We start from the raw sequence: 26,950 nt of genomic DNA, 5'->3' as shown, positions 1-26,950 counted from the left end.
ATCCTGTGCAAAAACTTTTCTCACATTTATTAAGCCCAGTTTTCCCAAACCGAGGTTTATATGGGTATATACTGTGCCAACAGAGCCAGTCAGAACATAGACAGACTAAGACGTTTGGCACTAAATTTAATACCAATTTGGAAAATGTTTTGGAAAATGTTACTGTAACTTGTGGGTGCTTAGTTGGGTATATAATGTACCAATGGTAGCCATGGTTACCTTGAATTTGATGTCCCAGCTGATGGCCAACATGACATACCAGGTGGCCGCAGCCATGGTGAAGTAGTACACAAACAGGAACACGATTGTACAGGAGGCTGTCTCACCAGAACTACAGGCACAAATAGGCACAAATAGGCAAAACATCCATACAGGAGGCTGTCTCACCAGAACTACAGGCACAAATAGGCACAAATAGGCAAAACATCCATACAGGAGGCTGTCTCACCAGAACTACAGGCACAAATAGGCACAAATAGGCAAAACATCCATACAGGAGGCTGTCTCACCAGAACTACAGGCACAAATAGGCACAAATAGGCAAAACATCCATACAGGAGGCTGTCTCACCAGAACTACAGGCACAAATAGGCACAAATAGGCAAAACATCCATACAGGAGGCTGTCTCACCAGAACTACAGGCACAAATAGGCACAAATAGGCAAAACATCCATACAGGAGGCTGTCTCACCAGAACTACAGGCACAAATAGGCACAAATAGGCAAAACATCCATACAGGAGGCTGTCTCACCAGAACTACAGGCACAAATAGGCACAAATAGGCAAAACATCCATACAGGAGGCTGTCTCACCAGAACTACAGGCACAAATAGGCACAAATAGGCAAAACATCCATACAGGAGGCTGTCTCACCAGAACTACAGGCACAAATAGGCACAAATAGGCAAAACATCCATACAGGAGGCTGTCTCACCAGAACTACAGGCACAAATAGGCACAAATAGGCAAAACATCCATACAGGAGGCTGTCTCACCAGAACTACAGGCACAAATAGGCACAAATAGGCAAAACATCCATACAGGAGGCTGTCTCACCAGAACTACAGGCACAAATAGGCACAAATAGGCAAAACATCCATACAGGAGGCTGTCTCACCAGAACTACAGGCACAAATAGGCACAAATAGGCAAAACATCCATACAGGAGGCTGTCTCACCAGAACTACAGGCACAAATAGGCACAAATAGGCAAAACATCCATACAGGAGGCTGTCTCACCAGAACTACAGGCACAAATAGGCACAAATAGGCAAAACATCCATACAGGAGGCTGTCTCACCAGAACTACAGGCACAAATAGGCACAAATAGGCAAAACATCCATACAGGAGGCTGTCTCACCAGAACTACAGGCACAAATAGGCACAAATAGGCAAAACATCCATACAGGAGGCTGTCTCACCAGAACTACAGGCACAAATAGGCACAAATAGGCAAAACATCCATACAGGAGGCTGTCTCACCAGAACTACAGGCACAAATAGGCACAAATAGGCAAAACATCCATACAGGAGGCTGTCTCACCAGAACTACAGGCACAAATAGGCACAAATAGGCAAAACATCCATACAGGAGGCTGTCTCACCAGAACTACAGGCACAAATAGGCACAAATAGGCAAAACATCCATACAGGAGGCTGTCTCACCAGAACTACAGGCACAAATAGGCACAAATAGGCAAAACATCCATACAGGAGGCTGTCTCACCAGAACTACAGGCACAAATAGGCACAAATAGGCAAAACATCCATACAGGAGGCTGTCTCACCAGAACTACAGGCACAAATAGGCACAAATAGGCAAAACATCCATACAGGAGGCTGTCTCACCAGAACTACAGGCACAAATAGGCACAAATAGGCACAAATAGGCACAAATAGGCAAAACATCCATAAGAAAAACAGTGCATATTGTACATAAGGCAATCCTGGTTTCATTTGGATAATTTTAAACCTGTTATTCTGTAATATTTCAAATGGTAAGTTTTTTTCCCAAAATCGAGTCCTTAAATTTCCAAAAAAAACTTTTGGAAGTGTAGAAATAGAGCTTGAGTATTGAAATAAAGTGTTTGAAGTTGTAAAATCCATTTAAGTGATATATCCATGTTTTGTATTTTATGTTTTGTCATTTTAACAATTACAAAGTTATAAATAAAGCAACTTTTTCAAAATTTAAAATCAATGGATTCTAAAATTCTAAATTTCACAGGAATTTGTCTGTTACCCAGAATGGTGAGATAAAGACCCGTCATCTCACCAATCTATTCGAGTACATGCTTTACAATTAACTTGTTAGATAGTGAACAAGCCTAAACAAATTAATGCTCATAAACCAGAGATGTGTTCGTCAGAAACACAATGCCCCCTATACTGGGCCGCTTTGAAAAAAAAAATTGACCTTTGACCTTGAAGGATGACCTTGACCTTGAACTTCCACCACAAAAATGTGCAGCTTCATGAGATACACATACATGCCAAATATCAAGTTACTATCTTCAATATTGCAAAAGTTATGACCAACGTTAAAGTGTTTTTTGGGACAGACGGATGGACAGACTGACATACTGACGGACAGTTCAACTGCTATATGCCACACAACCGGGGGCATAAAAAGTTTGTCTCACCCAACCTTAAGTAAATCAAGCATTTCACAAACACACAAAGTTTAAACTAAGAAAATAAGGAACAATCATACAAAATTTTGTCTCACCCGACATCAACAAAACAAGCATTTATATCTTTTCACTATCCAAACTTTCTCAAAGGGCTTAAACAATTATTTTCAGAATCAACGGGGTTCACAGGGGTTTACACACAGGCTGGACAGAATGTAAACACACAGTTAAGAACTTTATTTTTGCACATATCTCAAGTTATTGAAAAATATTTGCAAAAATCTATAACACATACAAGACACTTCTTGCAGTTTATGCTGGTATCTTAAGATTTAATAATAAATCCTTGAATACGTCTGAAATCTGTGCCAAAACTTCACGTTGTGTGCAGCATAACTATGTACATGAATGCGTTAGACATTGAATGTTTGACCAAGAACACAGGCTTATTAACACTTTGTATGCTGGGAAATTTGTAGTCTGCTAAAATGTTGTCTGTTGAATTACTAAAATAAGCATTTTCTTAGATTTTTTTCAAAGAATACTATCAGAATAGCAACAGTTTGGATCCTGATGAGACGCCACGTTCTGTGGCGTCTCATCTGGATCCAAACTGTTTGCAAAGGCCTTTAAAATTCGGTTCCAGCGCTGAAAGGGTTAAATAAAGTAACTCTGATGTACTTCACATTGCCATATGCAGCTTAAAAAACTGTCCTTTATGCACTTGTTGAAATTCTTACGAATTTATTTTTTTTAAGTTATTTGAAGAAAAGCACCACACACATGTGTATACATCCATTATAGGGATCTTTTCACGGTTTGGTAAATTGACAAAATTGAAAAAAGTTCTTTCAGATTCGCAAATTTTCGTTTTAGTTATGATATTTGTGAGGAAACAGTATGACCGAACATTTACCATAGTCCAATATAGCCATTATATGTATCTTTTGACGATATGAAAACCTAAAAATTATAAAGCGTTGCAACGCGAAACGATTGAATAATTTGGAGAATTCTGTTGTTGTCTTTTAAATTTACAAAACTATGAAGATTGGTTATATAAGGTATAAAATACTTAAACTGTGTATACATGTCGGAATAGCCCAAAGGGCTAATGCGTTTTTACTTCAGACTAACTACAGGACTCCGGGGGTCACTGGTTCGAGCCCTGGTACCGGCTACTTTTTTTCCCTTTTTTTAATTTTATTCTTGATTTTTTACTGGAGCTTTTAAGATCCAATGTTTACATTTATCAATATAAAGCATTTAATGACAAACTTCAAAATATGCCAAAATCTGTGAAAAGGCCCCTTTAACATTCAATTGTGAACCCCACAAAGTCACATGAACCTGCACCCTGTTTAATGAATTGCTTCTTGTTTATTTGTTTGGCAGTTTTCAGTCATGAAGCGTGATGAAATGTTAAAATGCTACTTTTCTCAATCTGACTGGTAGCAGTACCAAGATAGTCAGGAAAATCACTGCTGATAAACAAAGAATCTGAGACATGTCGTAGATCAGAATTTTAAATAAAGGTCGTCTCTGCATCTTCACAACAAATTTTTAAGTACTAATCTGAAACATGAAAAATACCTTAAGACATCTTATACTTTTGGTAACTTCACACAATGAAAAATGCTGACACCCTATAGACTTTAATATTAAAACCAGAATTATAACTGCATAATACAATTATTCAAATTCAATTTAAACTAGGGCTGTTTGTAAAACATGCATGCCCCCCATATGGGCTCTCAGTTGTAGTGACAGCCATTTTGTAAATATGTTTTTTGTCATTGTGACCTTGACCTTTGACTTAGTGACCTGAAAATCAATAGGGGTCATCTGCCAGTCATGATCAATGTACCTATGAAGTTTCATGATCCTAGGCATAAGCGTTCTTGAGTTATCATCCGGAAACCATTTTACTATTTCGGGTCACAGTGACCTTGACCTTTGACCTAGTGACTTGAAAATCAATAGGGGTCATCTGCCAGTCATGATCAAACTACCAATCAAGTTTCATGATCCTAGGCATAAGCGTAATTGAGTTATCATCCAGAAACCATTTTACTATTTCGGGTCACAGTGACCTTGACCTTTGACCTTGTGACCTGAAAATCAATAGAGGTCATCTGCGAGTCATGATCAATGTACCTATCAAGTTTCATGATCCTAGGCATAAGCGTTCTTGAGTTATCATGCGGAAACCATTTTAATATTTCGGGTCACCGTGACCTTGACCTTTGACCTAGTGACCTCAAAATCAATAGGGGTCATCTGCGAGTCATGGTCAATCTACCTATCAAGTTTCATGATCCTAGGCATAAGCGTTCTTGAGTTATCATCTGGAAACCATTTTACTATTTCGGGTCACTGTGACCTTGACCTTTGATCTAGTGACCTGAAAATCAATAGGGGTCATTTGCGAGTCATGATCAATCTACCTATGAAGTTTCATGATCCTAGGCATAAGCGTTCGTGAATTATCATCCGGAAACCATTTTACTATTTCGGGTCACACTGACCTTGACCTTTGACCTAGTGACCTCAAAATCAATAGGGGTGATCTGTGAGTCATGATCAATGTACCTATGAAGTTTCATGATCCTAGGCCTAAGCGTTCTTGAGTTATCGTCCGGAAACCACCTGGTGGACGGACCGACAGACCGACCGACCGACATGTGCAAAGCAATATACCCCCTCTTCTTCGAAGGGGGGCATAATAAATTCCTTTATTGGAAGCCATGACATTTACATCCCATGCATGGCTACTGAAATCAAGAATTAGCTACTAACGTTTCTGATATTTTAGTTTTAATAAAGATGTTTTTTACTAACTCTGAGATAACTGTCCAATTATCATGCAAATTGCCCACTTTTTCAGATTTCTTAGCCCAAACCAAGAAATGGATTAAGAGTCCTTCATCATTCATTGACAGAATGAGAACTATATATATATATATATATATATGTGACATTTTGCTCCTCTTGATCTCTTATTACTGTAGAACCATTTGTTTACGTTGGCATTACAATTTTTGGATTCATGAAATCTGATATTTTCATTTTATCTTAAATTCGTGGATTTGTTTTATAATGTATGATATAAGACTTGGGATTTGAACTTTTGTTGGACATTCGATTTCGTGGTTGCGAAGACCCACCAAAATGCACCAAAATTAGTGTCTGACCAATGATAATGGATTTACAGTAACATTCAAGCTTATGAATGACCCTGTCCTTGATATTTCTGTAATTACTTTAAAGAATTAAGGCAAAAGTACAAAAATTTTGTGTAATGCATGTACTCAGAGACAGCGATTAACTGTTCGCCTGGGGTGAGCAGAGTGAAGCCCGGGCAAGTCAATTTAAACAAGAGGGCCAAGATGGCCCTAGTTCACTCACCTGAGAGGAGCCGGTTCATTCAATCTTTACCTTATGTCAAACTTGACCGATATATTGACCAGACAAACATCCTGGTCAAGTTTCATCATTATTGAACCAAAACTCTGGCGTAGGGAGTGTTTTTGTTTTTGTAAGATTTGAAAAAAAAGACCTATATTTTGGGTTGACCCCCCTTACCAAACATCAAACTTTGCTTACAAGGATTTTGTGTAATATAATGAAAATTTGGACAATCTAAGGGCAATAATTATGGCATTAATTATGTGATTTTCCTCATCATCAAACTTGACTGAGATCTTTCAGCAACTTTAATAAAGAATGCTTGAGAAATGTGAATGCTAGAGTGTTTACAAACCAAATGTGGACGGACGGACAGCGGACAAAGACCAATCCTAAAACCTCACCTGAGCAATCAGGTGAGCTAAAAAGTGTGTTTCACCGATCTGAGCCATTTTTCAACTTGTCCAAGAAATCAATAAAACCAATGTATTGACTAAGTTTCACAATGATTAGGCAAAATATGTGACTTCTAGTGTTTGATCACAAGGTTTCTCTATATATAGTCACATAAGAAAAACTGCCTTACCCCCCTGGCAGCCATGTTTATTGACCCATCGGGACCATTTGCAAACTCATCTGAGATATATATAAAAACCAATCTTTTCACAACGTTTCATGATGATTGGGCAAAAAATGTGACTTCTAGAGTGTTCACAAGCTTTTTTTACTATATAAATATAAGAAAACTGCCCCCCTCCCCCCACCGGCAGCCATGTTATTCAACTGACCGGAACCATTTTCCAACTCAACTCTCGTATCAAGGAAACAAATGTTCTGACCAAATTTCATGAAAATTGGGCAAAAAATCTGACTTCTAAAGTGTTCACATGTTTTCACTATATACATATACATGTAGAGAAAAATGCCCCGCCCACTGGCAGCCATGTTTTTTCACTGATGTGGACCATTTTCGAACTCGTACGACATATCAATAAAACCAATGTTTTGACCAACTTTCATGATGATTGGGCAAAAATTGTGACTTCTAGAGTGTTTACAAGGTTTCTCTATAGCCAAATAAGGAAAACTGCCCCGCCCACTGGCCGTCTTGTTTTTCAATGGACCGGAACCACTGTTGAACTCAACCAACATATCATTTAGACAAACATTTTGACAAAGTTACATGAAGATTGGGCATTAAATATGACTTCTACAGTGTTTACAAGTTTTTTCTTTTTTTTTGACCTAGTGACCTAGTTATTGACCCGGCACGACCCAGTTTCGAACTAAACCGAGATATCATTGGGACAAATCGTCTGACCAAGTTTCTTGAAGATCCGACAATAAATGTGGCCTCTAGAGTGTTTACGAACAAATGCGGACGGACGAAGGACGGACAGATGGATGTACAACGGACAAAGACCAGTCACAAAAGCTCACCTGAGCAATCAGGTGAGCTAAAAATTGGTGGTCTTGCCTGGCAACTATCTATTAATAAACCTTTCAACATTTTTCTGCAGTTTTTTTGTTTTTTTAAAGGCATGAAAATTCAGGCTTGTACAATGGCATAATGCATAGAGTCATGTCAGCATTGTTTATATCATGGTGTGATTTTGTTTTGTGAAAGTAAGAAGTAGATACTGATGATGCATACTTGGTTTTGGGCTCCTAACTCTAACACCGGGCCAACAAAGATAATTGCCTGTTTTGTCAACCTACTTTGAAAAAAAATGTTTCTATCCAGTACTTCATCTTCCAGTTGCCAAATTAGCCAATGGCTACAATTTGACTCATTTAGCTAAATAAATGTATAGTTGGCTACAAGAGTTTCATCATAAAAACCCATAAAAAAGACAAAATGTCAAGAGTTTTGCCATTGTGAAGCAAATTTAGCTAAACAAAATGTTGTGCCAGGGTAAGTCTAGCTATTCCTGCATTTATCAACATATCCTCAACTTACCCAATCAGCGGCTCTCCTTTCCGGACAGTACCATCCATTCGACACACCACGTCCTTTCCAACGATGTAACGCACGAGCCAGCCAATGGTTGCTAGGCAGAAGCAGCCGTTAATGTAGAAGAGAATCACTTCTGGGTATTTGCGCCCCACTTTCCAGTTCAGAACAAACGTCAGCTAAAATAGCCACGAGAAAATACACTTCTTTTGTTTCTATAGCAATATAAACTGTTTTGATTGTCCAGTACTCATATGTTGTTAGATGAATGATAAAATGTTTAGCCTTATTTTGTTCATCATTAATTTAGCAGTTTTGATGGTTCTACTAGTTTTATTAAGTTCTAGAATTTCTTTCGCATATTTTTTTTCTATTCATTGCCACTATCAAATTCATATTTATAGCTTAAATAAGGAGTTGCTCATCGATTTTGGCAAATTTAAAAGTACATCATTCAAGTCTGTGTATGTGTCAGAAAATAGTCAGTTCCCCAATCTGTTTAAAGGTCCCTTTCAATTTCTAATTACGATTAAAAACAAGAATTGTGAGAAATGCATAGAGTTCGACCAGCTAGCTCAGTCGGTAGAGCACAGCTGGATTACAAATCCAGGGTCCACGGGTTTGAACCCCAGCATGGCCTCATCACTTTTGTGGTGAATGGTGATTTAAATCCTTTCTACAGCCATTGTCCCACTACCTCTGAATCAAGTAGGGCAATTGTTTGTTACTGGCATATAAAAGAATATGTGCCCTTAGTACTGGAAAACCAACTGGTCACCTTGCTGTGACTGAAATCCCTTAAAACAAGCAAATTCGTTGAATTGATATTCCCAGCCAAAAAATTTGTGACAGATGGACGGACTGACAGATAGATAGACAGACGGACAACGCCAATTCTAAAAACAGAGTAAACCCCCCCCAAAAAAAAACAACAGTAAAACCCTACTAAACAAACAATAACAAATGAACAGAAATGCATAGATTACCATACAAATATGTCAACTATATAGCTATAAGGGAACTATTAATTAGCAACAAATCTTGGTTACTACAAGCATCAAATAAATATCTGTATAAAACAGCATGCATAATTAGTGCAGAAAAGCTTACAATAAAATAGGGTTGAACATAAAAGGTTTTATGTAAAGCAACACACATGTAGCACAACAACTGGAAGTACATGTACAGTTTGAACACTCACAAACGATCAGGCTCTGCTATATGAGATAACTGAAAACAATAATGACCATCACTTGTTTTATAGATAAAAAAATATCAAACGCATCAACATGCCTAACACTTTCACTTTATTCACCTCAATTGGTAATATCAACAAAACAAGGGGACAAAAGGCCCTAAGGTGCTCACCTGAGATCCCACGGAACTTAACTGTTTTGAGCAAGTAGTGTTCGCTATGTTTTACAATAAAAAAGACAGCCATGTTTTTAAACAAATAAGAAACATTTTTTAACTCAGTCCAGATAAAATTACAATACTTTTTTAAATATTGTTAACAAGTATTATGAGTGCATTTCAAATAACATTTCTATTCTAAAGTATTTAAAGGGACTTTACAGTTCACAGTTACATGTAGGTAAAATGAGTATTTTGCAAATAATTGTCAATGATTGAACAATTAATCTATATTTTGTGTCTGAACAAGCTAACTAACCCTCCTGACTTATAAAATCCTAGAAATATTGGTTCATTAATGAATAATCATCATTAAAAATCGGTTAAATTATGTAATTTGAAAATACAGTGAGTACTTAGAAAGTGTTGTTGAGTACTTAGATAGCGTTTATGCCTCACTTTTAAAAACTTATGGCTGCAGGTCGCAGTGGTAGCGCATTACCGTTTGCTTCCAGAGGTTCCAGATTCCAATCCTGGGTAAAGAAATGCTTTTCTATCAACTTTTTTTCTTACTCAGATGAGCTTATTGGTGAAGATAATTATTGTTTCCATACATCTGATATGGAGTGATCTAGTAATTTGAAAAGATTGAAAGACAAATAAAAAAACAGGGTTTACACTATCAGACTTTTATCCAGGCTTTGGCTAAGGAACAGGGGGCATATACCCACAGTTGGCAATGGGTTCATTTTGTTTTTCTTAATTTAATGTGTCCTGAATTAATTTACCAGAGCTAAAGCAAGCACACGGAGATAATAATACTACATGAAATTGGAAATTCGGGTACATGGGTGTTCCTGATTTGGAAATTCAGGCACAGCATTGCAACTCTGCTTAACCCTTTCAGTGCGGGAACCGAATTTTGAAGGCCTTTGCAAACAGTTTGGATCCAGATGAGACGCCACAGAACGTGGCGTCTCATCAGGATCCAAACTGTTTGCTATTCTGTTCACAGGCCTGATATTAGAAAAGAAATCTTGAGCATTTCAGAAAAAAAAATTAAATGAAAGTTTTGTTAAACCCTTAAAAAAAAGGGTTAAACCACTTAGATACGAATATTGACACATTTGTAGTCCCTCTGAAAGTTAAATTTAGTTAAAGTCCTTTCTTACTAAATTCAAGCTTAAAGGCTTCATTTCCAATCCTTAGTTACTAATGAGCAGCAAACAGCATAAATCTTGAACAGACTGTGAGTTACTCGCAGTCTGTTCTGATTTTATGCTGGTTGCAAAAGCCATTTTCACTTCTTATGGGGGAAAGGGTTAAGGTCTGTTCTTTTTCTTCTTTTTCAGGTGGGAATACTTCTAATATGCTTTCTCCATTCTGTTCTTCCATGGCTGGCATACATGAAAGTCCCCAAAAAACAAATTTTGAGTTTAATTAGACCCACAATTATGCTTATATGTAAACCCTGATTGTAAACAGCAACAGTGACACGGAACCCTTCACCAGAATAAAACCAAGAACAGATAACTCAAATTCCATATTCCTATCATCAACAAAAAAATTGTTGTTTTAAAATGAAACAAAAACCCTGTTCCTTTAAAGTCAGTTAGCACAGAAAACCAACAGGTTAGACATACATGGGTGAATATGTATACATAACTTACCCTGCAGGCAGCTGTTTAATAACAAAGCAAGCAAAAAAGGCAGGTTAGTATGCGAATATCTATATTAAACACATCTATTCACAAAATAAACATACATTTTCAAGCAATATTATGATAAGTATTAGTTTGCTTCAAATTGTTACTGTTTTACATGACTACAGGGAAACCAAACTGAAGTATGGCAGAACTTCAAGCCCTCTTAAATAATGAGCATGGTGTACAAGGATGATCTGGAAATATGGGTCATTTACATATTGTCAAAACCATTCCAGTAAAATAAATCTAGCGAAAAAAACACACACTTTTATTATCTCTTATCAAATAGAAATCTGAAATGAAAGTTGAGAAAATTTTACATTTTCTGGTAGAAATATTTCAAATTGACATTTATTTATTTTTAACTGTAGGTTGTCGCCATGGCATAGTGGATATAGTTTTCTCTTGGAGACCAAGAGGTCACAGGTTGGATCATCACTGTGGCAGCATTGTTTAGATCTTACCCAAAGACACCAAGTACTACACATGTAGTTCTACCTAGGAAAAGGATCAGACAGTGTTTTAACCCTTTCAGTGCTGGAACTGAATTTTGAAGGCCTTTGCAAACAGTTTGGATCCAGATGAGACGCCAGAGAACGTGGCGTCTCATTGGGATCCAAACTGTTTGCTATTCTGATAGTATTCTTTGAAAAAAATCGAAGAAAATGCTAATTTTAAAAATTCAGCAGAAGACATTTTAGCAGACAATAAATTTCCCAGCATGCAAAGGGTTAATAAGCTTTAGACTTTGGCTGCAGTTGAGCTAAAATAAAAAGGTTATAATAAGAATTTAATGATAGCCACTAATTATATGCCTTTATTTCATTTTTTTCTCCGACAACCAATGGCGGCTTAAAGCTTGGACAAATATTGGAAGGGATTGTCATCCACAAACTTGTGTTGAATCAGCAAGGCTTATGTAATCTTCACCAAATTTGTGTAATGGCAGGATAGTACATGTATGTTAGTACAGTTTTTAGAAGCACTGTTAAATGTTTGTATACAACTACAAGTTAAGCATGCAAAATTGTTAGTATTTTTTTAATAATAAATGACATCCGTTTCTCTTAGTAAAATATCAAAATTACCAACCACCTTTATTAATACTATACTACACTGTATTCTAGAAATTGATAAAGCAAAAAGTGTATACATGTATGGTTGTACCTAAAATTGCTATTGTTTTTCAAAACATGCCAATCATATTTCAAAACATGCCAACCATTTTCTCTTAAATATTTTCTGTCCAAAATATTTTTCTTAACTTCTTACATAAGCCCACAGACCTTTAGAGAATACAATGTATCTCTTTACATGTAGCTTTAGAATTTAATGAAAACTTGCACGAGTAAAGTATGTACACTTTATTAAAAAAGTCTCTCGCTGGATCATAACAAACTTAAAAATAGGTTCAATGCTTTCATGCTAGTCACATATCCAAAAATTAAATCACTCGTACTTTGATCAATTTTTTAACCTGAAACATATTATCAATTTTTTAACCTGAAACATAAACTTGAATTTTGCAGCAATGGCTCCAGACAACTCCCTAACCTACCAGCGTAAAAATGGAGCAGAGAAGGCACACAGCTGCCATGATAGCGATCAGAATGTAGGCAACTCTGTGTTCCGATGTAGTGTAGAGGGCGCTCTCACATTGCTGACCACACCCCTTGATTTTGTCATACCATATGGCCTCATTGTCAGTCTTTGTGAGGGGACCACTGCATTCACCTTCCGTGTTGAATGTTGTGGTCTCATAGAAGGTTTGCTGGAACAAACGTGGGAACAAGTTAAAGGCAGTGATTAAATTAACATTTTATTAAATAAACATTCATTGTGATCAAAAACGCCCATTAGCTCTTTACTAGTACATTTTGCAGCTTGATACAGCAGGCTGTCAAGCTTATAAAAATATCTAAAGCCAAATAGAAGGCTGCTTAGCCCTCAGCCCTGCTCCCTTTTACCCCCCCCCCCCCCCCATACCCCTGGCCATGCTGCGTCTTCTAGACTTATTGACATACAAAGAGTGAAACTCTTCTGAGTTAATGATTAAAACTATCTCAAAAGCATTCACAAAACATTTGCAAATCTTATTCTTGACTTCAAATTTAATTAACAAGATAAATAACTTATGGTGAAAACTTAAATTTACCCCACAACTTTCTGCATAGAACCATTGATCACAGTCTAAAAACCACGGCCACTTTCCAGTGTATCTCTTTACCACTTCGCACGGGGTTTTCACCCGTTCACACAACTCTTTGTTTGGTCGCTCAACCTCTTGTTTGTCATTTTCACATTTGGGCAGGTAGACTGAGCACAGAAAGGGTTGAATAAGCTTCCAGCACTCGGGAACCAGTCTCAAATGTTCCCAGTACTTCAGCTGCTCCTGTATTACCGACTGGTTGTACGTGCTGTTGGTAAACACTTGGGATGTATAGTTGAAAGTCACCTCAGCTGTCATGCAAACTGGCGTCTCAACAACCACGCACACTGATGTTGTATTACCATGGTAACATGGTATGGATGCCACTGAAGCAATTAAATGGAGCAGACAGACAATGGGTGCCAAAAAGGATATACCAGCTGACTCAGTCATCTTGCATCATCCATGAGGTGTGAGGCATTTCACCTAAAATAAACCAATCACTATTGGAAAAACAATACTTTTGGAAACATAATCAGGATTACTAAAAAATTAAATGACTTTACTGAAGTCTAAATCAAAACATATCCACAATTTGTAATGTAGTTCCACTTTGAGGTAAATGTCACAGGAAAGAAGCTAAAATAACCCCAGGACTGGTGAAAACAGCCTCCAATTACAATACATCATTCTCAAAATTTATCGTAGTGCGCGACAATAAAAAAACAAGAGCACCGCATAACGGGTGCCACGCTCAGCTACGGGTGCAGTTTTGAATAAATTAAAGCTTGTCAGATTTTTTGATTTTTTAAAGGTCATAGTGACCTTGACCTTTGACCTAGTGAGCCAAAAATGGGTGTGGTGTGTAGACCTCATCAAGGTGCATCTACATATGAAGTTTCAAAGTTGTAGGTGGAAGCAATTTGATTTTAGAGCCAATGTTCAAAACCTTTACAAAATGTTAAGGTTTTAGCACAACGCGGACGGCGGACGACACAACGAGCTGGCTATGACAATACCTCAGGTTTTCTCCGAAAATGCCAAGCTAATACATATCAAAAGATTTGATGTGTTAGAAAGCCAACTTATTTATCCATTTCAGTTTTTTAAGAGTTTAGGAAATATAATGAGTATTAATTTGATCAGACAAATTACATATACTGTTCCTTCTCTATAAAATAATGAAACATTCTTCACAAAATATTATATTTAAAAACGAGATGTCATAATGATGATATTAATGAACAAGTTTAAACAGTCAAACTAATTTAAAGAGCACTAGTTCAAAAAGGAAAAAAAAAAGAAACTTTTTCATATGCTGTCCCTTGAATATATGTACACAATTCTTGATAGGTGTTTGGACCAGCGTTTTTCCTCTATATAAAGCTGGTACCGTAAAACGGAACCATTCCCAATGAGACCATTTTTCTCAATACTTAAATAACAAATTCCCAATTTACAAAAAAATTCCAATTCACAAAAAAATCAGCGACGAGTTCCATACGCACATGTTAATCCCTTTTGTCAAAACATTGCAGTCTACACAATAGGTCAATATACCTGCTAAGCGTGTTTTCACAACAACCAACACTTTATCCAGTTTTGTCTGGAAATTCTGTTTACTCAGTACTGTCTACAGTATACTAACTGATTCAATAATGAATAATCTAAAAACCGTAACGATAAAGTTTGTTCGATTGAAATCAATTTTGAGGAAATTCTTATTCAAAATCATTTGCCATATAATTAAGTTAAAATGAGCAACAAAAGTTTTAACAAAAATTAAAATATTTTAATGGTCTCTACGCTACTTAGTTTTTATACAAAAATCCAATACACCCACGCTTTCCATGTGGAAACATGACATTTTACGTAAGAAGCATATGTTTCGCAAGCTTTTTATCAGAACAAAGAATGAACAGTATACACAAAATATACATGGCTTGTGCACTGTTTATTTGAAGCGAGAATTTGATAACATGGCATTAACATTAAAATTAACAAGAAATGTGTTTGTCAGAAACACAATGCCCCCTACTGCATTGAAATAATTTTATAAATAATAATTTAATAATAATGCCCCCACTTTAAAATAAAATTTTTTTGGACCTTAGACCTTGAAGGATGACCTTGACCTTGAACTTCTACAACTCAAAATGTGCAGCTTCATGAGATACACATGCACGCCAAATATCAAGTTGCTACCTTCAATATTGCAAAAGTTATGGCCATAGTTAAAGTTTTTTTCTGATGGACGGACAGACTGACATACTGACTGACTGACGGACAGTTCAACTGCTATATGCCGCCCTATCGGAGGCATAAAAAGCGTGTTTCGGACTACAAATTTAATTATGGTCACAAGAGAATGCATCAAAACCTATACAGTTTTAGGTATTTAAATAAAGTATAATTGTTAAATGGCTTAACTTGTCGAAATAAATGATTTGACAATTTCCACGAGGATAACACCGAGTTGCCATCATCAGTCTACTAAGTAACTAGCCCCAATTTTTGTGTGGAGGAGTACACCATAAGGATGAGTGTGGTAGGTATAGCAATGCCACAAAACAACTGAAATTGATAGCGACACTGGGTTATTCACGCATAGCTGATCCACAATCGTTCCCATCTTCATTGCCATGGAGCCATACTCTTATACTAAGCGTTCAGTAGTATTACTTTGTAACCAATTTCAGTGTAAATGAACACAGCCAGACGAATTACCAGTTCTGATTATCAATTGCACTTGTATACAATTATGACTTTTAAAATTGGGGAGTATGTATCAAATGTTGAGTCCAGTGCATGGTTGTCAGATGTTGTTTATAGCTAAGTTTCATCGACACTCAAGTTTTTACAAGTTAAGTTTTCAGCATAATTAATAAATTACCTAATCTGGATGAAAACGCCGCTAATTTTCCCAATTTGGCCGGTACCCAGGGTTTTTCACCCTGATATTTTTTTTGGCCCCTTCCCAATTGAAAATAAGGTCTTTTTTTTTACGTAGACATATTGGGCATCTCCCAAATTGAAAGCAATGAGCTCTCATATGATTTTATTAAGAATGCACCACAATGTGTCTTTTAATACGTCTGCACAATGAAAAAGACCCTGTTTAAAAAACTTTCAAAAACAAGGCCTTCCCAAAATGAGCAGTTATCGCGCATGAAATTCCCAATTTGAAAGACTAGGGCCTTTTCCTAATTTCCTGATGAAAAGTCCTGGTACCGGCACCATTCCAAAAGTAGTGATGAAAAATGCTGGTTTGGACAAGAGAGTTTTGTGGAGAATGCGGACACTTGTTTTTTCAGTTTCACTTGTCAATGAAAAAAATAGAGAATTATCATATTTCCACATCCCTGGCTGGTGTAAAATTCTTTATCTTATTCAGTATTGGTTTTATTTTTGTGGAACACCATATATACTGCTGACATAAGTTGCAATAATTCAGCTCTCAGCTTTATAACCCAAAGGGTTGCTGAGAGTTGCAATGAGCCGTCTTTTGACCAAAGGTGCAAAATTTATTCACCACTACAAGGGTTAAGGAACAAGGATACTGCAAAAACTTTTACATTTACCTGTCTAAAACACAAACTCATGCAAATGGTACCATTAAAGCAACAGGGCTCGACAATTTTGTTTTCAGCAACTTGCCCTGCAGGGCAAGTAGCTAAGAATGTTCACTTGCCCTGCTGAAATACGTACTTGCCCTGCAATTTATTGAAACAAGAGGGCCTGAAAGCCCAAAAGTCGCTCACCTAGATAACAAGATATTATTAAGACAAATCTTCTGACCAAGTTTCACGAAGATCGGAAAATAAATATGGCCTCTAGAGTGTTAACAAGGTTTTACTATAGCCATATAAGGAAAAATGCCCAGCCCCCTGGCAGCCATGTTTTTCAACCAACCGGCATTGATTTTGAACTCGTCCAAGATATTTAAACACCTTTACAGCATCTGTACACACCAACTGCATGCCCATATTTGGAAATTAGAATGAATTATGGAACTTTTATATACCCCAGGGGTGAAAATAAACTGGCCAAAAGCCGAGCGTGGGGGTGGTTTTGAAAAAATCGGTATATTTTTTTAAAAAGCATGGAAAGCCTACCTACAAATTTGCATGTAGTTCAGTGAAATGATGCTGATTAAGAAAATAATTACTTAGATTATATTTGGATATGTGCCCATTAGAGGTGCGCTACCTTAAAATGCAATAAATCAGTAACAAATATGTTTTATTGTGATTTTCTAATGGTAAATATCTGGAAAATATTTTCGATTAAAGTGCTCAAGAAATTCAAGAAACATAAACATTTGCCATTTTTCTAAAGTATCAAATAAATTTTTGCATTTGTGACTATTTAAAGATGTGATGAAATAACTCCAATCGGGCAGGTTTTTTCCAATGAAAACGCATAAATCGCCCGACATGATTTTCCATGGTTTTATACAATACAAAATACACCCACACTTTCCATGCGACGTTCTACATGTCTGCATAATTTTCGCGCGCTTTTTATTGAGACAAAGGATAAAGCACTGTTTATTTTACGCTATAATTTGTTAATGTCACTTATTTTAGCGCAGAGTGCAATAATCAACACCCCGTTAATTTTTAATCGCCGATTAAAGGTTGTTTTGTTTGGTAAAGATATGCTAAAAGTTGAAATTTTAATCTTTTCGGCCAGAAATGCCACTTGCCCTGCAGGAAGAGCGCTGCCAGAATATTCACTTGTCCGAAGCCGATTTCTACTTGTAATTACAAGCGGGTGCAGAAATCGGGATAAAGGTGCACGGTGCGTTCTTTCTCATTAAAACAAAAGTGTGCATCATTTCCGTAATTCGATGCGCACCATTGGGCAATGCGATGCCCGTTGCATAAATCTTATATTAGATAAACTACTCTTACACAAATTATTTGTTTGCTCTTACCAGACTTATGAGATCTTTCATGAAAAAAAAATCAAAGTAGATCGATCCCAGCGTTGTCACGGAAATATTTGTTTAAGTTGTTGTTGTCATGAAAACTCGTTGATTTACAAAGCAAAACGTCTTATTTGAACTGACGCGAATTAATTTAATCATATTTTTCAACTTCGCTTTTGCTTTATTTTTATAATTTAATCCAAAGTTTAATGTTAGCAAGTGTTGTTTTTTTACTGGAATTGCAAACAAAGAGTCAGTTAGTCTTCCGTAAATTTGCACTCTGTGTGAATTGAAAGTTTGACATCATCAAAGGAAAGCCGCTTCCTGTCTGTAGCAATAAAGCAACAAGTTTCTCGCCGACATAATCGGTTTCCTTTGTCTAGCATTCAACATGCCCAATCAACCGTGTGTTTGTTCCTCCAAGGCAATCGGCCCAATTAAATAATAGCACGTGCATAGCTGATCCGCCTTCCAAACTTTTGCAGAGAACGGAGGTGGAGTTTAATGGTTAACTAAGCAAGTGTTTTACGCAAGTTGAGTTCCGATTTGCCGAAATTACTCTGCCCTAATCATTGAAACGACGAATACATTTATCAATCATTTTCAGAGATATACCGATTAGTTCCGCTTTACAAACTTTCTGTATAGTTCCTTACTATGGCGGACGCCAGTGTTTACAAAATTCCAAAACACATATATTGTAAATAATGGCAGTTTTTTATTGGATTATTTATACTACTATTTCAAATTGCAAGGCAATACTTTGTTATCTTCTATAATATCGGCTTTGTTTAATATAATTAACATGTTAATCAATATAGTTGCGTCATAGACTCGCAAATAAATTTGATGGAGTCGCAATTTTACTGACGCTGATTTACCTATAATTGTATTGTTTGTAATTTTTACCCGAAATAAATCTTGAGAAGCGCCAATTCATTTTTGCAAAGTGCCCATTCAAGTTTATAAGTGCCCATTGTTGTTTTCATCTATGGGGCAGTAATCCCATCAGAGAAAAAAATATCCCGATATCTGGGGTGTGTGGATTTGCGGAGCCCTGAGCAAGAAATACATGTAATGGCTTTTTATTTACTTAACTTTGTTTTTCTTTTGTATGTTCCAGTGTTCTCAATAACTTTGAGCCAACCGGCCCAAATGTGAAACCAATAGGCCTTCTAGGGAGGTCCAGGAGTCATGCTCCCCCTGAAAATTTTTAAATTGAGCACTTGATTTTTTTCCTGCATTTTGGGCCATTTTATGGCTATTTTAGTGATCAACTAGGCACTTAAATTGGAGCATTTATGTGTGCATTCAGGGGTTTTTTACCTTATATAACAGACGCCGAATATTGGTGTCTTCCCCCACCAAACTAGGCTGGTTTTTTCCCCTTTCAGAACTAAAAATTCCCCCTAAATTTTTTTTTTTTTTTTTTTTTTTTTTTTTTTTTATAGAAAGATGTGTCTCATGATTATAATATCTCAATTCTATTTCAATTTAATCTTGCAAAACGTGATAAATTATGAAAAAAACAATGAATATAGTGCAAATATGTACAAATGTATTGTAATAATGAGAGAGTAAGTAAACAAATCCCCCAAAAAGGGGAACGCCGCGAAAATTCCCATGCGCACAATTTTTCCCAAAAGTTTCGCCCACATAAGGGCTAATAAAGCCCCTTCCACCACAAGCCAAAAAAAAACCCTGGCATTTTATGAATTTTAGCTTTTTTAATTTACAAAAGATAAATGGAAAAAGCTCTTTAGTACTTTTGTAAAATTTTAACTCAACATGTGATGACCAGAACGTCAAAATATTTAACTGCTTTTTAACCGATTCCAAATTTTGTGCCTTTTCATTGTTGTTGTTGTAATGCGTTAAGGGAGATAATGAAGCGACGTCTTTGCTTAATAGCAAATAAGAGCCAAATTACAGAAAAGACACGCAAATTTCGAAAAGTAAATTGCCGATTTTCCAAATCTGAGTGATTTTCAACTGGCCAAAATCTGATTTCAAAGGGCCGATTTGGCCGGCGGCTGGCTCTCATTGAGAACCCTGATGCTCTATCCACCATATTAGATTTCTTTCGAAAAAAGAAGAAATGTTGCTTGACTTAAAGAGTCGCTATTGGTTAGGTTGCAGGACACGAATCTTTTGCACATCGTTATTTGTGATGTAATACTATCATCATTATGTAAGTCAAGTCAATAACGCTTTTCAAATACTTACACTGTTCAAATTTAAACATAAAAATGTCAACAAGAATAGTGTTGAAACATTTTCTAAAGGTGCATGCATAGGTTAACGTTACAATAATACAACTCCCAGATATATTGACCCTCTGGCTCTGAGCTGTACGTATGTACTCATAAAAGCTCAGAGCATTCAAGAAGAACTAGTTCCAGGGTAAGAAAATTAAGGAACAAAACAAATTAACTTAATACACAATCAAATGGATGGAACAACTTACATCTCTTTGATCATGCCTGTATAACGATATTGCTTATTGCACAGTCAAGCAGGAGCTTTACAGCAGCTATTTGAATCACCTGGTTATCGTAAAATAATCCAAACAATATAATAAAGCCAATTTGGGGGAAATGAATCATCAAAATGTGCAACCATACTGTAATATAGGGTTACAATCTACCATTAATAATGTTCGAAAAACGATTGTTATTGTGTATTGCAATTATCGTACATCTTTATCAGTTATTCAATTTCAAACGACAATTACTCATAATCGAACTTTATTTTCAGAAAATGTTAGGTGTTTTTCCATCCTTGATGCACTATAACTGTTCTTTTGTGTAGTAGGGTCAATTTCTTATCTCCCTTTTTACATAACATACATTTACTTCTTTGTGGGAATTTCGTCCTCTCGCCAGTGTTCGTTCACCCATGAAAGCTCGTGCAATTGTGGTCATGTCCAATCGTTATTTAGAATTGATCCTATGCCAGATTTTCATTGGTTATTCAAATGTACCTGTTGATTTCATTATGAAATTACTGACTACGCTTGCAATTGCCAAGACCGTCTAGCGGACGCAAGTCCATAGTCGTTGTTTTATTCCAACCTGGTGAGTTAAACAGTTTTCATTTATTGAACATTGTGTATAGTTGCATTATGAAATGTGTGTCAATTAGTTAAGTTAATGTGAATTTCGTTTAATTCATATTTCGTAGTTTCGTTTGTTTTGTTCTGTTTGTAAAATATTGTCATTGTTTTGTGTAGGTCTTTTCCGTCATGGCTATATTGGTCAGCGTCAATAAATACAATTAAACCTCCACGGCTTTGATTGAAAGATGTGCCCCAAATCCCACACCCACTACAAATGGCGCCCAACGGGGGACAGACGTGCGACGGAAGGACCGGTTGGCGGCTGGACCAGGTTCCCGTGGGGCGGCGAGGTTGGTACCACGTTCGTTGAGAACGGGCCCACGCTGTCGGAGCGGTGCTGGATTCGGGAGCACGACAACCCCAAAGAGGCGCGTTGACTTCCGTCCAGCTCCCAGGACCGTTTCGCAGGACCCGCAGTACTTTCGGAAAGGACAGGTGGATTGTGTATTAGTTATGCACTTTCTCGTAAGAGAAATCCGCGTGTTTTTCAGTGACGTTTTGTTTACACCACGTGTCTTTTGTACTTTTTATTGTGAATCTCTTCACGATTAATTCATGTAACTGTGCTCTGTAGACGTTTTGTTTGTGGATGTGTTAATGTACATTTGTTCCCTTAAACATGTGCGGTTGGATTGATCAAGTATGTCTATTGTATCAACTACTTTTATTTTAATATTTATGGCGCACTACTTATTGCATGTGCGTATATGCACAAAAATAGTTCCTTTGCTATCAAATGTAAACATTACGTACGCAAACACGTCCTGTTTTTCAGTTCGGTGTTATTGCAGTCTTTGAAAATATTGTATTAATTTTAAACATTATAATTTTCTCCAAGCATTTAAGAAACGTTTGTAGCGAAGTTCAATTGTGTAAATAATTTTCAGTTCACGGTTTATAATAGTTTTGTAATATGTTGCCGTGACCGCTAGATTTCATGCACTTGCCTTAAAGGTTAAATTACAAATTAAAACCGGCATGCAATAGCAAATTTGCAGTATTGCCTACTTTTACTCCATTGTTATATGTAGTAATACTAGAACTATTTTCATTGATGAAATATTTTGGCAATTATGAAGTATTTCATTAATTCTTGCAAAAATAGTGTTGTTTTTTAGTCTTTGACATCTTGTCATTGTAAATTTCTATAAGTTTATATACATTACCAAAATGTGCAGCTTTGTGTTTTATTTTTTTAAATTGACATCATGGTTAATCTTGTCAATTTTGCAAGTAATAGATTGGTGTTTGCATTTTCTTTAAGTAAGTAACACTTAGTGTGTAACTTCAAAATCAATTTGTAATGTTATGTGCTGCATTTTACTTAAACATTTTCAAAAGATCAATTTTTCGATTTAAATGTTTTTTGAATGACTTATATTTTAAAATGTCTGGAGACATTTAGAAGAACAGGGGAACTGTGTAGTAAGGTCAATTTCTTATCTCCCTTTTTACATAACATACATTTACTTCTTTGTGGGAATTTCGTTCTCTCGCCAGCGTTCGTTCACCCATGAAAGCTCGTGCAATTGTGGCCATGTCCAATCGTTATTTAGAATTGATCCTATGCCAGATTTTCATTGGTTATTCAAATGTACCTGTTTATTTCATTATGAAATTACTGACCACGCTTGGATTTGCCAAGACCGTCTAGTGGACACAAGTCCATAGTCGTTGTTTTATTCCAACCTGGTGAGTTAAACAGTTTACATTTATTGAACATTGTGTATTGTTGCATTATGAAATGTGTGTGAATTAGTTTAATTAATGTGAAGTTCGTTTAATTCATATTTCGTAGTATCGTTTGTTTTGTTCTGTTTGTAAACTATTGTCATTGTTTTGTGTAGGTCTTTTCCGTCATGGCTATATTGGTCAGCGTCAATAAATACAATTAAACCTCCACGGCTTTGATTGAATGATGTGCCCCAAATCCCACACCCACTACATTTTTAATGTGCAGCAATGCATTATTAAGATCATTATTGCTTAACGTACGCAATCACTGCGGATGGAAGAGTATTAAAGGTTCATGGATATTACAGTTTCGCAGTTGACAATTTATTGCTAAATTATAACGCTTTATTAACCTGGTTGGAGGGCATGGGATGCACTAGGAGAATAATTATCTTGTTTGCATTGGTTTCCAACTGTATTCTCATCCCGAATTGATAACAAAGAAGTGATCATAAGAATACCCCGGGCATTTCACTTTTTCTAATATCAATAAATCGGTAACAGTGAGGATGGCTAATTCAACAGAAATACAAAAGCTCATTCGGACATTCGCTCACTCGTCTACAATTTAGGGGCGAGCAAAACCATTCCCACAATATATGTATCCCGGAAAAAGCAACTTTGTTGGAAAACCCACTAAATTGCTGGTACAAATAAACATGACCCATTTAGAATCCTTTCAAAATCACACACCGTATCAACCGTTATAATTTAAAGTAAGCTATCATTGGCGTCGCACTGAAGTGCGGCGACTCGTATGTAATACGTTTTTTTCGCTTATGGGAGGAGAACTTATTTTACGGATCAATGTATATATTTAGTTGTCAGCATATCTTGCATAGTGGTGATCGATTTTTTGTGTAAATTAGTGTAAATAAGTACTGCGTTTGTGCCTATTACATTTACTACAACATTTATTGCCAATAATGCAAAGCTAATTCTTTTAATTAATAACTGATCACAGGGACTGGGCAATAATAAAAGATCACAGGGACATGGAAAAAACGCGAACCGGTGAAACTTTCTGGCTTTGTATAAAAACAAAACATAATCAAAATATATTTATTTTGTGGTTTTTCTAACAATAGCGCAGACTTTTACTGTTCGTGTTTTGGTTAACGCGTATTTTCTTCAATTTTACAAGACGACAGCGATTACACGGTTTATTGCTTTATTGATAACCGTTACACTACAGTCACTTATTAATATCTTAGTTAGAAGGTGATTTTTTCAAGCGGTTCCGTAGTGTAGTGGTTACACGCACGCTTCACATGTGAGAGGCCAAAGGTTCGAGCCCCAGTAGAATCAAATTATTGTATTTGTGTTCTATGTTAACTTTTTGTTTTGCTGTAGACATTTTAGTTTAAATAAATGTGCTGTTTTATTGTAACCATATTTTGTCTTTATTATGCCCATAAAATATATGTGTGAGAGGGTGGATGGGGGGGGGGCGTCGTAAACACATTAAAACTTTTACAGTGTTTTTATATCAATGAGTACTCAACCCCTATCGTAAATGAGCAACGTAAGAATAAGTTCAGAATCATCTCCCCTAAAAATATAAAATTACGCTTACAAGATGAAGCAGATTTTTTAAGCCTACACAGATCTGTTCCATTAATGAAAACTGCACACGGATGCCAGTAAAAAAAGGAAACCAATGTAAATAAAATGAACTATGAAATATTTGGGGGTTACAACACAAAATCAAAGATAATGGCTAATTGGGGGTTATAACACAACATCATAGATAATGATTATTTGGGAGTTATAACACAAAATCATAGATAATGGTTATACCAGTATCTTTTTCTTTTTTGTTTAAAATAATCGGCCAATATATTAATATTTACAGTAGAAAAAAATCGTTCCATGTAACTTCATTGAGTGCCTTTTACACTGAAATTCCCGACGCCCTTTGATGCTGTGCATCAATACTTATCTTGTTGGTTAATTTAATGGACCAGCGTTGTTTGTACGGGGTAATTAGTGGGTTTTTCTAAACTCGTGCTTTTCAGGGATAGATATATTTTAACATCCTCGACATAAGTGCTGTCGCATTTTTACCGGCCCTGATAGAAACTCGCCCACCTGGTTTCTGACACAGACACGAGCTCACCCGGGCATTAGATCTTATGTCAACAGTTCGCTTGGATGTCACGTTTTATTAGATATAGTCGACAAACCACTTTTAATAATTTCATAGACAAAAATTAATGCCGGTCGTAAAAAGTGCACCCTACGGGATACCGTATTTTCTGGCCATAATGGACGGACAAGTAAATATTATATGGTATTGGTTGCATATCACGAAAGCCTGTTTTCCGAGGTGCTTGTATTTAGGCAAAGTTTACTTCCTTAAAAGTTTCGAGAAGGTACCTGGTGGATTGTAATTATCGGAAGAGGACAGATTCATGTCTAAAATTATACTAGTCTTTCAAAATTCGATGTGCCATTGTAAAGGACACATTTATGGGTTTATATTGATACAACTCAGAATGTTATCTTTGCAAACCCATTATAGCGTGTAACTATATTACCTTTAAAAATCAACAGAGCAAAACGTATTAATGAAGAGCTTTTTGTGACCACCTTGTGTACGCAGTTCGTCGTCATAGGGTAATCGGTAAATACAAATCAAGAACAATTATACTTTCTTAGAACGAAAAAATAATTCCCATCAATGAATGTTAAGGTTATCTTAAAATGGCACATGTAATCAATTTGTCACGAACTATTGTCATAATTATACTATTGTTTTCTTCCGCTTATTTCACCATTGAGTGTTAAATTCTGACGTTGTTTTGGATTGACATCGGGTTTAAATTATTTTTGTGATGGGGTACACGTTGTATTTAACGTTTGTTATTGAGGTCAAGTCTTTCGGATTTGGTCATTTTGAATTTCGTAAACGAGATCAGAGACACTACACGTTAAATACACGTATTTGTACTTGCAAGAATGTGGACACTCGCATTCTTAGATGATGTGTGTATAGCATGTTTTGTCATGATCATTACTAACACTTTAAGCGTTTAATCATATTGGTCTTAATAAGAGGAAATAATGAAAACCCATGTGCTAGGCATACCAATATAAATATTCGCGAAGGTTTTGTCTATATATAAATGCAAAATGTTAAACGGAAGGTATTATTTTGGATGGCAAGATATTTTATGACTCGATGCCGGAAGAAACATTTTATTGAACGCACTTCTTGGTTTGTTCAGAAGGATTTTACGTCGATTCGTAAGAATTTCAGTCACATTAAGGCAGTTATGAAACATAATCACAATTGCCCTTGATGCACATACTAATAGCTAATACTTGTTCTAGTCACTGACAACTGCCCTTCTTGACTCAGAAGTAGGACAATGATAGTCGTACATAATATACCATCCTCATATACGATTAGTGGCGCTCGATTGGTCATTGTCCGCTCGGGTACCACTTAAATGTACCCCGGATACTCTTAAGTATACTTAAATGTACCCCTGCTACGGAAAATATACTATCACGTACCCGGCCAATTTAGACTGTACCCACGTATTATTCACGCCCGAAATCCGGTGTTGTAAAACGCGCTACGGAATACGAATCAAAATTCTCTGTAAAAAAACTTCTTCAACATGCTTTTTGAGCAGAAGTTTTGATAAAATAGAGGCTATTTTACAAATATTGACATAAATATGAACATAATTAATTTAAACAAGAAATATCTTTAAAAAAGATATACGGCGTTGATTGTGGTCGATGTTTATGAACGATCAAAAGTTATCTCTATGAGATAAAAAGTAGCGGATGCCTTTTTTCTGCGCAGTTCTTAGCTACATCACAAGCAAATCAATTACGGGGTGTTGCGCCAGATTTCGTGGCTTATTTTGCTTTATGTGATATTTTTACTCAGATGTCTATATTTACAGAATAGAAAAACACAAGAAACATGAAAATAAACGAGT

The 26,950-nt window shown here is 36.3% G+C and overlaps 1 protein-coding gene and 1 long non-coding RNA gene across 5 annotated transcripts in view; one reads left to right on the top strand and one right to left on the bottom strand.

The window, feature by feature from the left end:
* Positions 1 to 20,772, bottom strand: part of LOC127848622 (uncharacterized) — a 44,361-nt gene extending 23,589 nt beyond the window's left edge. For all 4 annotated transcript variants that reach the window (XR_008034602.1, XR_008034601.1, XR_008034603.1 and 1 more), the window contains exons 1-5: positions 20,607 to 20,772; positions 13,213 to 13,692; positions 12,616 to 12,828; positions 8,005 to 8,177; positions 220 to 331 (exon numbers count right to left, since the gene is read on the bottom strand). Coding sequence is in view for 1 of the 4 variants with exons in the window: in XM_052381187.1 (XP_052237147.1) it covers positions 220 to 331; positions 8,005 to 8,177; positions 12,616 to 12,828; positions 13,213 to 13,659 (945 nt within the window). In the remaining 3 variants the exon portion in view is untranslated. The remainder of the gene's footprint in view (positions 1 to 219; positions 332 to 8,004; positions 8,178 to 12,615; positions 12,829 to 13,212; positions 13,693 to 20,606) is intronic.
* Positions 20,773 to 21,154: 382 nt separating this feature from the next.
* LOC127848351 (uncharacterized) lies at positions 21,155 to 23,157 on the top strand. Its single transcript, XR_008034460.1, has 2 exons — positions 21,155 to 21,216; positions 21,372 to 23,157. It is a non-coding gene; the product is annotated as an uncharacterized LOC127848351 (long non-coding RNA).
* The last annotated feature ends 3,793 nt before the right edge of the window (positions 23,158 to 26,950 follow it).

This window comes from Dreissena polymorpha, chromosome 10, assembly GCF_020536995.1.
Source record: "Dreissena polymorpha isolate Duluth1 chromosome 10, UMN_Dpol_1.0, whole genome shotgun sequence".
Taxonomy (NCBI): Eukaryota; Metazoa; Mollusca; class Bivalvia; order Myida; family Dreissenidae; genus Dreissena; species Dreissena polymorpha.
The sequence above is the reverse complement of the archived record's forward strand: the minus strand, read 5'-3'. Positions and strand labels throughout refer to the sequence as shown.